The sequence below is a fragment of the Barbus barbus genome (assembly GCF_936440315.1).
Source record: "Barbus barbus genome assembly, chromosome: 21".
Classification (NCBI taxonomy): Eukaryota; Metazoa; Chordata; class Actinopteri; order Cypriniformes; family Cyprinidae; genus Barbus; species Barbus barbus.
In genome coordinates, this window is record NC_136749.1 from 3,173,461 (window position 1) to 3,192,514 (window position 19,054).

General features: G+C 38.8%; 1 protein-coding gene across 1 annotated transcript in view; it reads left to right on the plus strand.

Moving 5' to 3' along the window:
• Positions 1 to 18,778, plus strand: part of LOC306887348 (adenylate cyclase type 3-like) — a 31,894-nt gene extending 13,116 nt beyond the window's left edge. The window contains exons 8-20 of the mRNA XM_079445007.1: positions 41 to 160; positions 604 to 746; positions 1,047 to 1,208; positions 3,357 to 3,444; positions 4,240 to 4,356; positions 6,547 to 6,815; positions 8,508 to 8,589; positions 13,773 to 13,931; positions 14,019 to 14,165; positions 14,255 to 14,368; positions 15,989 to 16,115; positions 16,190 to 16,314; positions 16,598 to 18,778. Coding sequence (XP_079301133.1) covers positions 41 to 160; positions 604 to 746; positions 1,047 to 1,208; positions 3,357 to 3,444; positions 4,240 to 4,356; positions 6,547 to 6,815; positions 8,508 to 8,589; positions 13,773 to 13,931; positions 14,019 to 14,165; positions 14,255 to 14,368; positions 15,989 to 16,115; positions 16,190 to 16,314; positions 16,598 to 16,780 — 1,836 coding nt within the window. The 3' untranslated portion in view covers positions 16,781 to 18,778. The remainder of the gene's footprint in view (positions 1 to 40; positions 161 to 603; positions 747 to 1,046; positions 1,209 to 3,356; positions 3,445 to 4,239; positions 4,357 to 6,546; positions 6,816 to 8,507; positions 8,590 to 13,772; positions 13,932 to 14,018; positions 14,166 to 14,254; positions 14,369 to 15,988; positions 16,116 to 16,189; positions 16,315 to 16,597) is intronic.
• The last annotated feature ends 276 nt before the right edge of the window (positions 18,779 to 19,054 follow it).

The following is a 19,054-nucleotide window of genomic DNA, read 5'->3' on the forward strand; positions in this document are numbered from 1 at the left end:
TCTCTCTCATTCTCACGCTCTCGCCGGTGGTTTCCTCCAGAAGCTTTCAGTGACGTCGTCTAATGGGAATTCTCCATTGCTGATCAACACTACGGAGTGCAACGGGAGCGTCCACACGGCCTGCACCACACCGGAGGAGCCAGAGGAGCTGGACGCGCGGGTAATGACATGATCATCATCTCACACACTCATGTGCAACTCTTCTAAAGCCAATAGAATCTGTTAACTTCTTTAAGTTCTTTACAGATTCAAATGGCAAAGGTTTTCAATCCTCCACTAATATTGGCAAATATGATCAAATATGAAATATGAGCAAGGGTGGCTTTATCAAAATGGCCCTTCAAACAGTATATTTCAGTATGTTTATATATTAGATAGTACCAGACAAAAAAAATGTAAAAGTTTCATTCTTATTGGTCACAAATATCCTTCAGTGTGTGAACTTTTCACAGTTAGTGTGACGAGATCCATCAATGCATTGAATCGTAAAATTAGTTTTAATATTTATGTGTTTCAGATGATAATGGTTTTTGGATATATAAGGTTGCTGATCACAGAGAACAGACAGCATGTGATTGTGTGTGTGTGTGTTTTTGGTGGTAGGTGGTGAACCCCTCGTTTCCAAACCCTCGGCGTCGTTTGCGTCTGCGTGATCTGGCTGAGAGAGTGATCGACGCTCAGGAGAACGAGCAGGAGCTCAACAAACTCCTCAATGAAGCGCTGCTGGAGAGAGAGACAGTACAGGCGTACGTTATTATCAAAATAATATACTTCAAAAGAACTTACATAAGCATGACTATTAAAACCTAATGATTTCAAATGTACTTTAAATAAAACTTTTAATATGACAATGTTATAAAATGCACTCTTTAAAAGTGTACTTAAGTGTGTTAAGAAAGAACACGCTTTAAGTATACTTAAGTGGCCTTTTTCATTAATATTATCTGCTAGTACAGGTTTTTAAACAGTAGACTTTTAGGATTTGTTGTGCACTACTAGTCAGCGCACTTCTTTTTCACAATGTTTGTGCATGTGTGTGTTTTCAGGCTGAAAGGGAAGTACACTAATCGTCTGTCTCTGCGCTTTACTGATCCGGAGCTGGAGACGCGCTTCTCGGTGGAGAAGGAGAAGCAGAGCGGAGCGGCGTTTAGCTGCTCATGTGTGGTGCTGCTCTTCACCGCTGTCATGGAGGCTCTCATTGACCCCTGGTCGGTTAACTATTAACACATCACCACACAAACACCGTCAGCCTCAGCCCAGCCTCCTATTTTAGCAGCCAAAGGTCAACGGAGGCCAGTCATGATCTGTTTACAGTTATTATAGCATCTATTTGTTGGTCTAAAAATAAGGTCCTGTTGCTATTTGGCGTTTGCCTTTGTCTCTGGCTTTGAAATATCCACCTTCATTCAAGGCTGGGAATTGTACAGGTTTCCTGATTCAGTTCAGTTTCCCGATTTAGATTTGATATCGATTCAAAACTCTTAGTCCAAACTAAGAAGTTTAATTGCTATTTATTTAACTGATAAAATAATCAGCACAACAAAACAACCTTTTGGATGCCAACTTAAGTGAACTTCAAACGGCTTTGATAAATGGCTTAAAAGAGTCATTCATTCTTAAATCAAACTACACTGATCATGCTGTATGTTTCTGCATGCAGCAACGGAGACCCTAACAAATATGGGGTTTTTGCTTTTGTGTTCCCCCAAGAAACGTTGTGTTCTCTCGCAAAGATAATTGCATTCCCTCGCAAAACTTTTGCGTTCTCTCACAAAACAAGTTGAGTTCGGACAAAAGCTTCCTGTTTACTTTACAGCTTGCAGTGGTTCATACAGCCTAAAGAAATACAGTCAGTGCTGAGTTCAAGACACGGTTTTACAGTTTATTAATAAAATATATTTCATAGCCTACAGAAGCTTTTCTGTAGGCCCAGAATATTAACAGAAAGTGCTAAATTGCACGTTAAGCATTTTCCTCTCATAGAAGCCATTAAGAAAACACGGCTTAATGAAGACGGTGATAAAAAAGACCAAATATTCAATACAAATTATTAAAAATATATGCTGTGTACATATTCAAGCAGATGAGCCCAAAATATGAGCTGAATTGCATGAGAAGCGTTGGCTCAATATAAGAAGAGCAAATTTGATCCTTTATTAAAAATATATACAGGCAATCAACACGCTAATCCAAATCCATTTAGCCACGTTAAGAGTTTTCTTTGTTTTTCTACGGGGGAGAAAACACGTGAAACTTTGCGCGTTCGGTTAATATTCTGGGCTCATCTGTTTCCCTGTGCGTAATATATTTTATTAATTAACAATATACCAGATTTGGTCACAGTCTGCGTTCATTAGCCTACCTTAAGTTTTTTTTATAACGGTTTTCTGTGAGGGAGAAAAACGTGATGTGCATTAGCGCGTTGCAAAAGTTTTGCGAGAGAACACAAAAAATTGCAAAATATTTTTTCCTTCAAACTGCACTTATCGATCAAATGACAGTGAACGGAGACTGGGGCTGTCAGGCTCCAAAAATAAGAAAAAATAATGATTAAAGGGATAGTTCACCCAAAAATGAAAATTCTGTCATCATTTACTCACCCTCAAGTAGCTCCAAACCTGTCTTTGTTCTGCTGAACACAAAGGAAGATATTCTGAAGAATGTGGGAAACGGAGCACTTCTGGAGCACCATTGACTTCCATAGTATTTTTTTTCCTACTATGGAAGTCAATGGTGCCCCAAAACAACCTGATTACAAACTTTCTTCAGAATATCTTCCTTTGTGTTCAGCAGAACAAAGACATTCATACAGGTTTGGAGCTACTTGAGGATGAGTAAATTATGACAGAATTTTCATTTTTGGGTGAACTATCCCTTTAATCATTATTTTTTCTTATTTTCAATTCATTTGGCAGTGTCATTAAAAAGTGATGTCATCAGTTTTGAATTCATTGAATAGTTTTGTCTGTTGTGCTTTGTATAGTTCTGCAACTTTTTTATATTATCTAATATCATATTATCGTCACTGCAAAAAGTGATAACCAGCCATTCTTACTTTAGAGAGATGTTTCTACCTTATTTAAATCATATAAAGATGTTTTGTTGGTATAAATTCATGTATTTGGGTTGATCGAGCGATATTAGATCATATTTTTGACTTGAAAAAATGCAGTTAATTTAGATGTTACCATTTTTATGTGTGCAAGTACAGTTTTATATGTTTATGATTTGAAGTAGAATATCAATGCAGATTTAATACAAATTAACCACACTTCTTTTGCATACAGTATGTGTTTGAAAAGCATTAGGGTAGGAATGGCAATGTTCATCTGTCTATGTATTTTTGCTCCGCACAGGTTGGTTGCAAACTATGTGACTCTGGCCGTCGGTGAAGTCTTGCTGCTCGTTCTTACTCTCTGTTCACTGGCAGCCATTTTCCCACGGGTGAGTTTCTGTTCTTACACCTTCCTCGGCCAATCACACAGAACATGTGTCCACTTGTTTGCGAATTTCTTGTTTCACTCAAAAATACAGTAGTAAAGTTGGTTCCAGCTTCTGTGTGATGTCAACTTTAACATGAAATTCAATGCATCTCACCACTAAGTTTTTGGCCCTCGTTTGCTGTATTAGATTTCTTTGCTATGAGATTTCCTGAAACATGCACGATTATGCTTTCTATTATTTGCCAAGAACATGATGACAAATGTTTCCAATGCATCTTTGTCAACTTCTTATGTAATATTAATATAAGCAGTCACATGACTGAATTGTAGTTCCCGAGGCTCTTCCATTTACTGTTGGAACATGCAGCAGTATATTTGACTCATTCTCATTAGTTAGGTCAACACATTCCCAATTGACTAATAAAGCTCCCGGTATTGATTCCCTCTCAAGCACACACACACAGATTGAGCGAGCACAGAGATAATGTGTTTCTGGTAGGGGAGATGGTCACACACACACACAACAGATGAAGGACGTATGAGTCCATATGGCTTAACTGAAGAATTTATTGATTTTAAAAAGCATGTTGCTGTGAATTAAATCAATTGTTTCCACAATCACTGTACATGCAGCCGCCGCGGGGCTGAGCTGAACACATGCACACTGTGATTAGATCACAGGCCTGTTCATTGACCTCTCTGCTCACTTACTGTCAGAACAGGTCATGTGCGTACAAGGTTAACAACTTCTGCTGTGATTGGATGTTTATGTACCATTTTGTTTTGTTTTTCAAAGGTATTTCCTAAGAGATTGGTGTCGTTCTCCACTTGGATTGATCACACGCGCTGGGCTCGCAACACTTGGGCCATGGCGGCCATCGTCATAGTCACAATGGCTGACATTGTAGATATGGTAAGAAACAAGTGAATTAAGTAAACAAAATTTTTTTTTTCTAATTCAAGAAATGTATTATGAAATGAGGTGGGTAACTTGGTAACTTTCCATAAAAAATGTTTAAATTTCCATGATGTAATCATTTTATCTGAAGAAGGGCTTGTTACACTATAAGAAAAATATATTGGTCCAGCTGTTATTCTTTAATAGTTTTTCACAAAAATGCTCACATGTGCAAGGACCAAATGTCCACCCTGTTACAGGACATTCTCATCTCAATTAATACGTTTTTTGAATGCACAGTGATTGTAATATTTACATTTTCTAAGAGCTAAAATGTCCCCAATGTATTTGAACAAAGTGTTGATAATACATGCATACTATTTAAGCAACTCTTTCTTTTAAATGCATAATAAATTAATTATATAATATAAGTACCTATACATGCTTTAAACGCTTATTTATGCCATTTTTACATCAAATGTTAGAATATGTCCACCCTGTTACAGTGCAAAACAGTAACAGGAGGGACATTTTATGCTAAAGTCAGCTATTGCTACTCGTGTTTATTATATCCACCTTCATTCAATTAACCATATTTTCAAAATTGCAAAAAATTATCAGTTTCCATTAGAAATAAACATAACAGAGTGGACATGTTATGCTTTACCACATCAGTGAATTATTATAAAACTCTGAAAAAGGGTGAATTTTAAAGTTTGAAAGTTAATTACTCTACTTCTTGTAGATAGTTTGCCACAAAAAAGTGTTATACTTCCTGAGAATCGTGTTATTAGAGAAACATTCTGTGTTCAGAGGGACTTTTCATCAGAGTAACAGGGGGGACATTCAATTCAGGGACACAACATCAAGACTTTAAACATTAAAAATGTATAAATAACAATAAATATATTTTGTTGAGGAATATTATAAATAAGAATATACAACAATATTGAAAAAAATTGTTTGATTTTTATTACTGATATTTGTGGCTTACTTGGGTACATGGCATTTTAGCCTACTTGCACTAAAATAAGAGTAATTCTTTTTAATTCATTACTTTTTAAGCACATATTTATTGTGTTTGATTGTAGAGGGCAGTAACTTTGTAAGATTAGTATTCAGAAACAAGTATTAACTAATTTTTATGCTAAATATACCACATTATGTCATGAGGACTCAAATGGCACCGAATACTAGGAATGATCCAGGTGCTTAATCTTCAAAAAAAAATCATCTACCTCAGAAAGTCAGTTTTATTTTATTTTATGTATTTTTTTCTGTAAAATAAATAAGGAAAAACAGTGTTGCAAATTCAAACTAATTGTAATTTGGGGCCTATGTATTTATTTATTTATTTATTGTAATTTGGTAGATTTACAATTCTCTTTAAATTATATAAATATATTTTGTCCTGTATTTTATGACTAATAATGGTTTATGATCATTTTACTTATATTTTATGAATCTGCTATGTATAATTTAAAATATTTACATATCTACCAAAAAATGGGATTACGTTAAAGGTAAATCATCATAATACTACTTTTTTTTACATAGATTATATATACTACCGCTCATAATTTTGTGAGTAGGATTTAATACTTAATAAGATTCACTGCTTTTATTTAGCAAGGATGCATTACATTGATCAAAAGTGACAGTACAGACATTTATAATGTCTGTTATGTTACAAAAGATTTCTATTTTTAAATAAATGCTGTTCTTTTTAACTTTCTATTCACCAAATAGTGGGCAAAAGTACCACGGTTTGCAAAAATAGTTAGCGGCACAACTGTTTTCAACTGATAATAATCAGACATGTTTCTTGAGCAGTAAATCAGTATATTAGAATGATTTCTGAAGGATCATGCGACACTGAAGACTGGAGTAATGATGCTGAAAACTGATCACAGAAATAAATTACATTTTAAAATATATTCACATAGAAAATTGTTTTTTAAAATTGTAATAATATTTCACAATATTACTGATTTTACTGCATTTTTGATCAAATAAATGCAGCCTTGTTGAGCAGAAGAGAGTTTCTTTCAAAAACAACCCAAACTTTTGAATGGTCATATAACTCCAACATTTTATTACACCAGTGAGATTAAATTTTAACATCTAAAACAGAGAAAAAGCAACACACATGACCTTTAAGATGATGTTTTTGAAAGCTGTACTTTTTTCTGATGTCTTCTGTAGTTGAGCTGTCGTCCACCAGAGTCCTCCACCAATGAGGCGACTGTGGTCACTCCAGTCACTCTGGCCGCCAGCGGCTGTTCGGAGAATCCTAAATACTACAGCTACATCGCAGTACTGGCTCTTATCGCCACCACCATGCTGGTGCAGGTCAGCCACATGGTCAAACTCACCCTCATGCTGCTGATCACCGGAGCTACAGGTGTGGTCAACATCTACAGCTGGAGGGACATCTTTGACCAGTACGATCTGACGCGCTTTAAAGAATACAGGTGGGTCAAGCACTAATCACACCAAGGATCTGCAGTATTACACCGTTATTACCCATTAGTACTCTAGTATCATGTGAGTAACATCTCAAATCAAGCAGTCTGTTTAGCAGAGGTTATTTACTTATTTAAAGGGATAGTTCACCCCAAAATCTAAATTCACCCTCATGTTTTTCCAAACGTGTATGAGTTTCTTCTGCTGAACACAAAAGAAGATACTTTAAATAATATTGGTAACCCAACAGTTGGAGGTAGCCATTGACTTGCGTAGAATTCATTTTTGTTCCCCATACTATGGAAGTTTCGTTTCGTTTCGTTTCGTTTATTTGGTTTATCACTAACAAATATACAATAACAAATATACAACTCATATACATAACTTTTCATTAAACCAAAGGGTATAGGCTGAAGCTCAAAGCTTATTAACGCCTATCCCTCTCAATATTCACAAACAGTCAATCAGTGCTCAATTCTCTTCTTGCAAACACTTGAAACAACAAAGTCATAGAATTTAATTACCCAAAACTTATCTATATGAAAGTATCATCTTATTTCTTAGAAGCCTTTTAAATCCACTTATTGTTTGTGTCAATTTAAGGTCTATATGCAAACAATTCCATAAATTCACTCCTCTTACAGAGATAGTTCTACATCTAATATTTGTTCGTACCTTCAGTTTTTTAAACAAACATGTTCTTTTTAACTCATACTTACAATAACGTTTCTCAAACATACTCAAAATTTTATCAGGCAACATTTTATAATATGCTTTATACATTGTCAATGTAACCTTGTAATCCACTAAATCATAGAATTTTAAAATATTTAATTTTAAAAATAAATCGTTTGTATGATCCCTATATTGTGATCTTGTGATGATACGTAAGCCTCTCTTTTGTAAAATAAAAAGTGGTTGGGTGTATGTCTTGTACGTATTACCCCAAATCTCCAGACAATAAGTTAAATATGGAACAAATAATGATGAATATAACATAAATAATGCCTTCTTATTTAACAAATTCCCAATCCTATTTAATATCGCAACTGACTTTGAGATTTTGGATTTTACATAATCAATGTGCTTTTTCCACCCCAATTTAGAATCTAATATAACACCCAAAAATTTTATTTCATTAACTCTTTCTATTTCCTCCACCCCTATTCTTACTTTCATGTCTGTCACACTATTTTTACCCCAAATCATAAACTTTGTTTTACTCATATTCAGGGACAGCTTATTAATATCAAACCATTTCTTAACCCATTCCATCTCCCTTTCCACATTTCTCACAATATCCTTTAACTCTTTCCCAGAATAAAAAAAATTGGTATCATCCGCAAAAAGAATAGACTTGAGAACACTTGAGACCCTGCAGAGATCATTTAAATATAAAATAAACAATTTTGGTCCCAGGACAGAGCCCTGTGGAACCCCACAAAGAATTTTCAAGAAGTCAATGGCTACCGTCAACAGTTGGGTTACCAGTATTATTTAAAATGTGTTTAACACAAGAAAGAAACTTCAGAGTGTGTAAATGACAGAATTTTCATTTTTGGATGAACTGTCCCTTTAAGTGATTGTGACTGTTGGATTATAAAACATCTCTTATTTACATTGATTGTTATCTCTAGGTATTATAATATCATAGAGAAATTGTGTGGTACTTTTCAAGTAATTATTATTTTTTTTTACAGAGTTCATCTTGTGCCCTCCAAATACTCCATGAGTGTGATGATCTTCATCATGATGGTCAGCTTCTACTACTTCTCCCGACATGTGAGATTTACTTCTCTCTTTCTCTCTGTGTGATCATTTTTAGTTCTCTCAAAAATTGAGATTCTGTAATTATTCACTATGACTTTCTTTAGCGAGTAGAATTTTTGAACAATACCTTGGTCATACTTTTCCATATAATGAAAGTGTGAGGACTGGGACTGTCAAGCTTAAAAATGACATAAAAGCACCTTAAAAATAAAATTACACCAAATACTGTCAGGTGTGGGTGAAGGGATGAGAGCGAGGACTCACTTGCAGGAGGAAATAGGGCTTTATTAATAATAAAATAAAATCAACAAACAAAAACTACCCCATAGGGGAAAACAGACTGGCAAGCCTGGACAAGGCAAGGCAAGGCAGGGCAGGGCAGGACAGGACACCAGGCACACACAACATTCGATGAAGAACTAGCACAGGACTGCAAAAACAAAGAGATTATGAAAGGAGCAAATGAGGAGGGTAACGAGATAACACAGGTGGGGCAAATTAACCAATAATCAGGAAACCAGGTGGGTGGGGTTAAGACAATTGACATGAGCACATGGCACATAGAACCAAACAAGACAAGCCATGTGCTCACACAAAACAAAAACACAAGCACATGGCCAGCAAAACAAAATCAGAACTCGAAATCGCACGCTCCTACAGCAAGAACAAACCTGGAGCGTGAGTATCCGAACCCCGACACGAAACCAGAACGGAGCCTGAACAAGACAAGAGTGCCGGGATCCGAACCCTATGCTCCAACATGAAACGGAGCACATAGACAAGAGAGCGCGTGGCCCGAGCACACTCGGATCCGCGCGCTCACCAGAAAACAAGACAAGAAGGGAGTGTCAGGGCTCTACCACAAAACAATGAATAAACTAGACCGAAGTGACAGAACCCTGACACTACCCCCTCCACCTGGCGTCCCTAATGAGGACACCAAAAACAAGACAGGAACTTGACACAAAACAAGACTAGCACAAACATGAGAACACAAGACAGACAGGGGTCAACACACAGAGACAAGGAAGGAAGGGTGGGAAGGAGGGAAGCCAAGCCAGAACCAGGAAATAAGCCCAGGAAGTCTTTAGGATGGTCCAGGGTGGGACGGGAGGGTTGAGCCAGGGAGGCTCAGGCAGTTTGGGAGACCTGGCTGAGGGCCAGGGTGGAGCTGGAGGGAAGGACCAGTGAGGCTCCAGCAGTTCAGGAGACCTGGCTGAGGGCCAGGGTGGAGCTGGAGGGACGGACCAGGCGGGCTCTTGCGCTTCTGAAACCCCGGCAGGAGGCCAAAGCAGGACCAGCAGCTCGGCAGGCAGCAAGGGCGGCCCCAGCAGGACAGGAAGCAAGAGTGGAGCAGTCAGAGCAAGGAGCTTGGGCGGCGCCAACAGGGCAAGGAGCTTGGGCGGAGCCGGCAGGGCCAGGAGCTTGAGCTTGGGCGGAGCCTGCAGGGCCAGGAGCTTGGGTGGAGCCGTCAGGACAAGGAACTTGGGTGGAGCCGGCAGGGCAAGGAGTTTGGACGGTGCCAGCATCGGAGCAAGGAGCTTGGGCGGCGCCGGCAGGCAAAGGAGCTTGGCAGGCTCATAGACAGCCTTCTGGCCAGCAGAGGGCTCTGGAACAGCCTCCAGGCCTTGAAGGGTGGAAGAAGCCTTCCTCCTCCTCCAAGAGTGGGGCACTGCAGCATCGTCAGCCACCACTGGGGGCTCTGCAGCTTCATCGGTCACCACCTGAGGCATACCAGCCTCCTTAGCCGGGGAACGTGCCAGGAACTCCACAAATCCCCCAAACGTCAGGTGGTCCAGCCCCCTCATCCTTCACCAGTCGAGGGGCTCATCAAGGGCACTATTGAAGCGGTCCTTGAGGGCCGCATCATTGAACCCCAACGCCTCTGCTGCACCACTGAACTCCAGGGCAAACCTACTGACATCTGTCCCCCACTGACGGAGGGAGCTCAGGGCCTTGAATTGGAGGATGCGTTGGTAGAGGGGGCTGGAGAGAGTGGAGGGTGGTGGATGGCCTAAGCCCTTCCTCCGCTGAGTCCTCATAGTGGCCAGTTCGTTCTGTCAGGTGTGGGTGAAGGGATGAGAGCAAGGACTAGGAATAGGGCTTTATTAATAATAAAATAAAATCAACAAACAAAAACTACCCCGTAAGGGAAAACAGATGGGATGGGCAGGGCAGGGCAAGGCAAGGCACCAGGCACACATGACATTCGATGACGAACTGGCACAGGACTGCAAACACAAGGAGATTATGAAGGGAGCAAATGAGGAGGGTAACGAGATAACACAGGTGGGGCAAATTAACCAATAATCAGGAAACAAGTTGGGTGGGGTCAAGACAATTGACATGAGAGCACATGGCACATAGAACCAAACAAGACAAGCCATGTGCGCACACAAAACAAAAACACAAGCACATGGCCAGCAAAACAAAATCACTAGCCATGTGCAAAACAGGACACGAACACGCAGCTAATGAGGAGACTCATAAGCCATGTGTTCACAAAACATGACAAACATGAAAGTACGCAGCCAGTGAAAAAACACAAGCTGCGTTCAACACAGAACAAGACAAAACAAGAGAAAGCATGCAGCCAAAGAACGAGCTGCGTGCAACAAAACAACGAAAAAGCACGCCGAACAAAACACACACAGACAGAGGAGCGCATGGCCCGAGCGAACTCGAAATCGCACGCTCCTACAGCAAGAACAAACCTGGAGCATGAGTGTCCGAACCCCGACACGAAACCAGAAATGAGCCCGAACAAGACAAGAGTGCCGGGATCCGAACCCTACGCTCCAACATGAAACAGAGCACATAGACAAGAGAGCGCGCAGTTCCGAGTATGCACACCAGTAAACAAGACAAGAAGGGAGTGTCAGGGCTCTGTCACAAAACCATGAATAAACTAGACTGAAGTGACAGAACCCTGACAAATACAACTCATGTGTTCTATTCCAAGTCTTCTGAAGCCGAAATTTATGTTGTTATTTATTGTCAAAACTGTCAAAAAAAATGCCATATTAGATGTGCTCTGTCAGGTTTGACGTCAGTGACATTTGATTAGAAGATACAAGAAGTAATGTTTGTTGCATCAGATGACATTAATGCACTATTTTTGTCCGAACGGCTTGTGTAGTCTGTTTTTGAACTTCGGCAGAGAGGACGTTTTCAATTTTAGCCTATTCCTCACAGCTATCATATGGCTTTAAAGGACTTGGGATGCAGTGCACTAGTAAAACAATCTACTATTATAATACTTTTAGGATGATTGTTTTGACAATTTAGAGCTTTAGAGTTTCCATTTACCAGCAATATATGGTAAAGAGCATCCAGGATATTTTTTTTAAAAACACTCAATTTTTGTTTTCCATAGAAGAAAAAAGGTCATGTGGGTTTGGAAGAACGTGAAGTTAAAGAAATATTAAAATGTAATTTATTTCTGTGATTAAAGCTGTATTTTCAGCATCATTACGCCAGTCTTCAATGTCACATGATCCTTCAGAAATCATTCTAATATGCTGATTTGCTGCAAAAAAAAATCAATGTTGAAAACAGTTGTGCTGGCCAATATTTTTGTGGAAACTGTGAAACATTTTATTTTTCAGGATTCTTTGATTCTTTGTCACTTTTGATCAATTTAATGCATCCTTACTGGTGTAAGGTACGCCCACTGGTCCAACGACGGCAGCCAATGGCACGGCAGAAGGATTCTTGCGTGATGCTGTCTTTCCTTTTATGCAATACAATAACATTAAAATAAATACATTTTCTCATATGTATTACCTCTTGATTTCATCTGACTCCAAAAATTAATAAGGTTTTAGTGATACTCAAGAATTTATTAAATTTAGATAAATGTTTGACAGTTCCTGATTTAACTATTTATTTATTAGTTCATTCATTTGGATTCTCATGTCGATATCGCATCAGCCGTTAGCGTACCCCACGATCACATACTCAGCAGTCTTGATTATTAGACAGAGGTAATTGACTAATACTTTAGATGGCCGCTCCTATTCTTGCTCATTCTAACAGCATTTTTATGTAGTCCGCTTAGATTTGAACACACTTGAATAAAGCAACATTAACCTTAGTCAGAGGTCATCACCACTACTAAGATATAAGCCAACCAACATTGCTTTCTCTAATAGTAGCTTTGGTATGGTCATGCCATGGTGTCCCATGTACACTTAGCTAGAGTAATATTACAATAAACAGAGGTTAGGCCTAACCTATCTAGGTTGGTCGAACAACATTCAGTTGACCTAGACGGAAATTCCCTTTTAGCTTTTACAATCTAAGTACACTTGAACTAATGCCAAGCGTTAGCCGGATCTCTAAAAATACAGTTGATGTGTACAGTTTTAGTCTGTTACTAACCTGATGTAGAAATGCGGTAACAAGGATACAATGTAATCTACTAGAATGAATAATTTCGGAGGAATCAGCATCATTTATTAATCAGATAATCAAGATAATAATTCAAAGTTCAGTTCAAACATTCTAAACACACTGATCAATCACATAAAAAAATCAATAATACCGAAATGAGAGAATCTAGAAATATTACCTGATAACGAAAGACTACACACAGCAAGTATGTGGGAGATCTGCCTACAGATTCCTTGAGCTCTTTGTCACTCTCCCTTAAATATCCAGAAGAACCCCGAAGTCACCAAATGGCATTGTCTGTTTATTGCAGGGGTTTAGCATATCACCGGTTTTAGGTAAATAACTTAGCATTTACATAGAGGGGTAATTTGTGTGAAAGACCTGGGAGTAGTCTGTCTTTTACTTTTGAGGTGAATGAGACCCTTTTACCAGTCACACCTTTCAAACGATTTCAAACATGAATTGTTGCATTATAATAAACTCTGATTAAGAAAGGTTTCAGTGACCACTATAGTGTCCTGTGTTTAGATGGAAATGAGGGGAGAGAGAGGGGTAGAGTGAACAAAGGAGGTGGAGGTTCATGCATAAGGTGTGGAACATTTGTCTCTCTCAGTTGGGTGTGTCATCTTAAACTTGCGAGACAGAGTTCAGGCGTTGATTCTTTGTTTGAAAGTTCTTTGTTTTCTCAGACTGTGGTCTCCTTCAGACAAATGGCATCAATAATCTTACACTGGAGAAACAACCCAAACCTTTGAGCGGTCTTGTACATTCTCACCTTTCTCTCTGTTGGCGTCGCTCAGGTGGAGAAGCTGGCACGCACGCTGTTCCTGTGGAAGATTGAAGTGCATGAGCAGAAGGAGAAGGTGTACGAGATGCGGCGCTGGAACGAGGCTCTGGTCACTAATATGCTTCCGGAGCACGTCGCCCGGCATTTCCTGGGCTCCAAGAAGAGGGATGAGGTGAGAAATCCAGCCTGTCAGTCTCAGATTCCATGTTTGACACAAATTCTGTCAAACTCAATGAACTTTCCCTTGCACACGTCCCAGGAGCTCTACAGCCAGTCCTACGACGAGATTGGAGTCATGTTCGCCTCCATCCCAAACTTCTCTGATTTCTATACGGAGGAAAGCATCAACAATGGCGGGATTGAGTGTCTGAGGTTCCTCAATGAAATCATTTCCGATTTTGATAGTGTAAGTACTAGTAGTAGGAGTATTTCTCCCAGTTGTTGCCAATAAAAGGACAAGTTGAGACTTTATACTGTTATTTGTTTGCTCTTTAGCTTTTAGACGAGCCTCAGTTTCGCTGTATAACCAAAATCAAGACTATTGGCAGCACCTACATGGCAGCATCAGGAGTCACAGACAATAGCACTAACGGTTATGCTTGTATGAAGGTAAAGGAGGTACATGTGATATATATCCATCTAGTTCTACAACCCCAATCCCAGAAAAGTTAGGACGTTTTGTGAAATGCCATAAAATCAGGGAATATGTTATCTGTTCATTCTCTTTAACTGATATTTAATTGACGAAAGTACAAAGAAAAAAATGTCCATTGTTTTCACTGACCAACTTCATTTTTATTTAGTAAATACAGACAAATTTTGATTTTGATGGCTGCAACACACTCCAGAAAAGTTGGGACAGAGGCATGTTTAACAGTGTGTCACATCAACCTTTCTTTTAATTACAATGTTTCATTGTTTAGGAATTGAGGATACTAATTGTTAAATTTTTGCAAGCAAACTTTTTGTCCAGTCTCACTTGATACAAGACTTCAGATGCTCAGCAGCCTGTGATCTTCATTGTCTGATTCTCTTTTTCATGACTGGTCATACATTTTCAACAGGAGTCAGATCTGGACTGCAGGCAGGCCGGTCTAGCACATTCACTCTGATTCTACGAAACCACGCTTGTAGCACATGCAGAATGAGACCTAGCATTGTCTTGATACAATAACCATGGACTTCCCATGAAAGACATCATCTTGATGGCATTATATATCTCTGTACAATCCCAATATATGCCTCCATGTCAATGGTACCTTTGCACATATCCCAGTCACCCATGCTGTTATCTCTGCTGCACTCCCATACCATGACAGACGTTTGCTTTGCTTCTGTCGCTGATGAGAGTCTGGATGGTCCCTTTGGTCTTTGGGACTGAGAACTCGAAATCCATTTTTCCAGAAAACAAGTTGAAATGTGTACAGCACATATTTTCACTGTCTTCTTGACTATCTGAGGTGAGCTCTGGCCCAGAGAACCCGGCAGCATCGCTGCACAGAACTGATGTATAGCTTTCTCCTATAACAGAGATTCAAGTTGCATTTCTTGATGCAGCAGCAGACTGTGGTAAATGACAGTGATTTTCTGAAGTACTCCTGAGCTCATGTGGCTATATTTAACACTGCTTTCTTATGCAATGCTATCTTAAGGGTTCAAAGGTCAAGCACATTCAACTGAGCTTTCCTGCCTTACTCTACATGTACTGTGATTTCTCTGGATTCCCTGAATCTTCTCACAATATTATATATGGTACTTGGTGAATGACCTAATTTCTTTGCTATTTTGCATTGTGTAATGTGATTTTTGATTTGTTTGACACTTCTCTTGTGAAATTTGGCACAAAGTGACGAGCCATGATAAAAGACTGAGATGCTCCTTTTATACCCAAACATGATACCTTGACCTATTACCAATTCACCTGCTTACTGTGAGCTCTTTCAAAACAGTTTAACATGGATATTCTATAAACCTTTCACTTTTATTTTGCCTCTGTCCCAACTTTTTTTCAAGTGTGTTGCAGCCATTAAATTCAAAATATGTTCATTTTTACAAAATCCATTTACGTTGGTCAGTGAAAACTTAGAAAATCTTTTCTTTGTACTTTTGTCAAAGTTAAAGTGAATGAACAAATCACAGATTCTCGATTTTATTGCATTTTACAAAACACCCCAACTTTTCTGGAATTGGGGTTGTAATAAAACAATTTTGTTTTGTCTTTCCCAACAGAAAGAAGAGATTTCAGACCGGGAACGGTGGCAGCACTTGGCAGATCTTGCAGATTTTGCTCTGGCCATGAAAGTCACATTAATGAACATCAACTACCAGTCCTTCAATAACTTCATGCTCCGCATCGGTTAGTGGCATGACCTTCCAGCTGTGTGTAAACGACACAATGATTACGCCTCATGCTGTGTGTTTTCTCCATAGGGCTGAATAAAGGGGGTGTTTTGGCTGGTGTTATTGGGGCCCGTAAACCTCATTTTGACATCTGGGGAAACACTGTGAATGTCGCCAGTCGCATGGAGTCCACAGGGGTGATGGGAAACATCCAGGTGATGGCTTTCACATTGTTTTAATGATACCTTCTGGAAACAATTTTGCTAAATTTAGTTCAGCATCAGGGACTCTGTTACTAAAGGTAGCAATACTACAGGCTGTCATATTTCATCTGGTTATTAAAAAAGATGCTAGTTAGCTTGACTTTAGGTGAGCTTCTTTCAAAGGAGCTTCCCCAACACTAGAAATAGAGCGCTGTACTCATAGTTCCACCACTCTACTACTGCAGTGTATCAGTGACGGCGCTGTAGGACAGCTAAACAAACTCTGCTTCCCCAGGTGGTGGAGGACTGCTACTGCATCCTGAAGGACTACGGCTTCCGCTTCGTCAGGAGAGGACCCATATTCGTCAAGGGGAAAGGAGAGCTGCTCACCTATTTCCTAAAGGGACGTGAAAAACAAGGCTCCTTCATTAACGGCTCTTTTGTCACCCTGCCGCACCAAGTGGTGGACAGCTCTTGACCGACACGCACACACACTGTCCTACACCAAACTCTTGCTCGCGCACACCTCACCTCATGCCTCTTCTGCCGAGTACATGTGCTCCAGTAATTAGTACTTTCAAACGTGTTTTCTCTATTTATTAGGATGAGGGAAGAAATGTTGCCAGGAAATGAGAGAGACTTTCTGTTTATATGAGAGAAGTACTATATAATATACATTTTGGAAGTGTGCACAGAGATGAATGAATGAAATCAAACAAGCTGAATGATTTTATTAGGTTGCTAAAGAGATGAACAGGTTTTAAACTTAAACCGCAGCGAATACAATGAACTCTACTGTATATTACGCACTGCGCTGCTCAAATGAACCGATGAATTATCTATTTTTGTTCTTCTTTCATTTGAAATCCTTTCATTATTTAATCCTTTATTTAAAGATTGCCCTGAAAGTCCCTGATATATCTGAATGTTGTTTGCCATTGAAAAGCTACTCCAAATGACTGTAGGAAAGCATTCTGACTGCCTTTGCCTCTTATGAAAGTGTGTGTGTGTGTGTGTGTGTATTCATGCATTTCTAAACTCTATAGTCACCTTTTTTCTTTTTTTGACGTTCAACCATTAATAATGGACATACATGAGGTTTTGAAAGTCTGAGACCACATTAAATCATGGGTTTTAACCCTGGAAATAACCGTACAGTTCTAGGTTAAAAAAATAAGAATATTTACAGTTTAGGCCAAAAGTTTACATCCCCCTTTCAGATTCTGCAAAATGTTCATTATTTTACCAAGATAAGAGGGATCATGCAAAATGCATGTTATTGTTTATAACGCTCAAAAGTTTACATCCACTTGATTCTTAATACTGTGTTGTTTCCTGAATGATCCACAGCTGTGATTTTTGTTTAGTGATGGTTGTTCATGAGTCCCTTGTTTGTCCTGATCAGTTAAACTGTCTGCTGTTCTTCAGACAAATCCTTCAGCTCCCACAAATTCTTTGGTTTTCCAGCATTTTTGTGTATTTGAACCCTTTCCAACAATGACTGTATGGTTTTAAGATCCATCTTTTCACACTGAGGACAACTGAGGGACTCTATTACAGAAGGTTCAAACGCTCACTGATGAGTGATACATTTTTCTTATTTTGCCTAAATAATATCATATTTTTTCATTTGGTACTGCCCTTCAGAGGTTACAAAAGATAGTTACATGTTTCCCAGAAGACAAAATAAGTTAAATTTACCCTGATCTTCAAATTAAAAAATTCAGATTCTGAAAGGGGTATGTAAACTTTTGACCTCAACTGTAAAACTCCAAAAAATTAAGTTTTACTAAAATGATTATGTTGTCAATGTAAGTAGTAATAAAAAATATTGTACTAAATTCTAAAAATAAACCCGAAGCACTTTCACTGGTGCTCTCAGACTTTTGGACCTCATCATACGTTCTAGTGTTCCACGTGTGCCAAATACAAGCCACTATGTGCGTCAGTTTGTGGTACTCTGAGGATGCAAGTATAGCAGAGGTGTCTGAGTATCACTGTGAACGGGTTCATTGTGCGTGTCATTCATGGGCAGTATTGCAGGGATGAACATTTCTTAGTTCAGAATATATTCCCCATGGTGTCTTTCCTCAAGGATTAGATGAATGTGCAATAGTTTATTCTTTTACGGCATTCTGCTCTCCGGTGCAGTTTTCAAAAGAGCCCTCCTCTCCCAGCAACTCATATTTTTATATTATGATGTAAAGTTGTAGTTAAAGAGTATTGTACAAAGAGACAGGACTCTAGGCTGGTCTTATAAACTGGCCAGACAGTTCATTTATTACCAGTGCCAGGGACCTTCTCTGTCGGTAAGCAGAAATGCATTTGATTTTGACTTTCAGATGTTGAAATGGTTTATGAAGGCATGACAATTGTGGCCAATCTCTGTGGTTTGATGCAGGATTTTGCTAAAATTTGATATTTTTGAATTATCCTTAGATATGGAATAAAATGGCACTTTGAATGATCTGTTACCAAATCCTGTCTGAGTTTGATTATTTTAAACGTTTAATTTAAAAACATTTTTGAATTTATTCAACGTAATGGTTCACCAATTACCATAAATACTCCAATTATTGCTATTACATTAAAAGTTTGGTAATGGGGTATTACAACACTGTCATCAACAAAATAATTAAAGCAACACATAAAGTTCTGCTGTTTTGAGGAAAACTGATATTTATAATTGTTTGAGAATGGTTAACAGCTGACAGCTGTTTGGGCAAATACTTCATTAACAATGTTTACACTT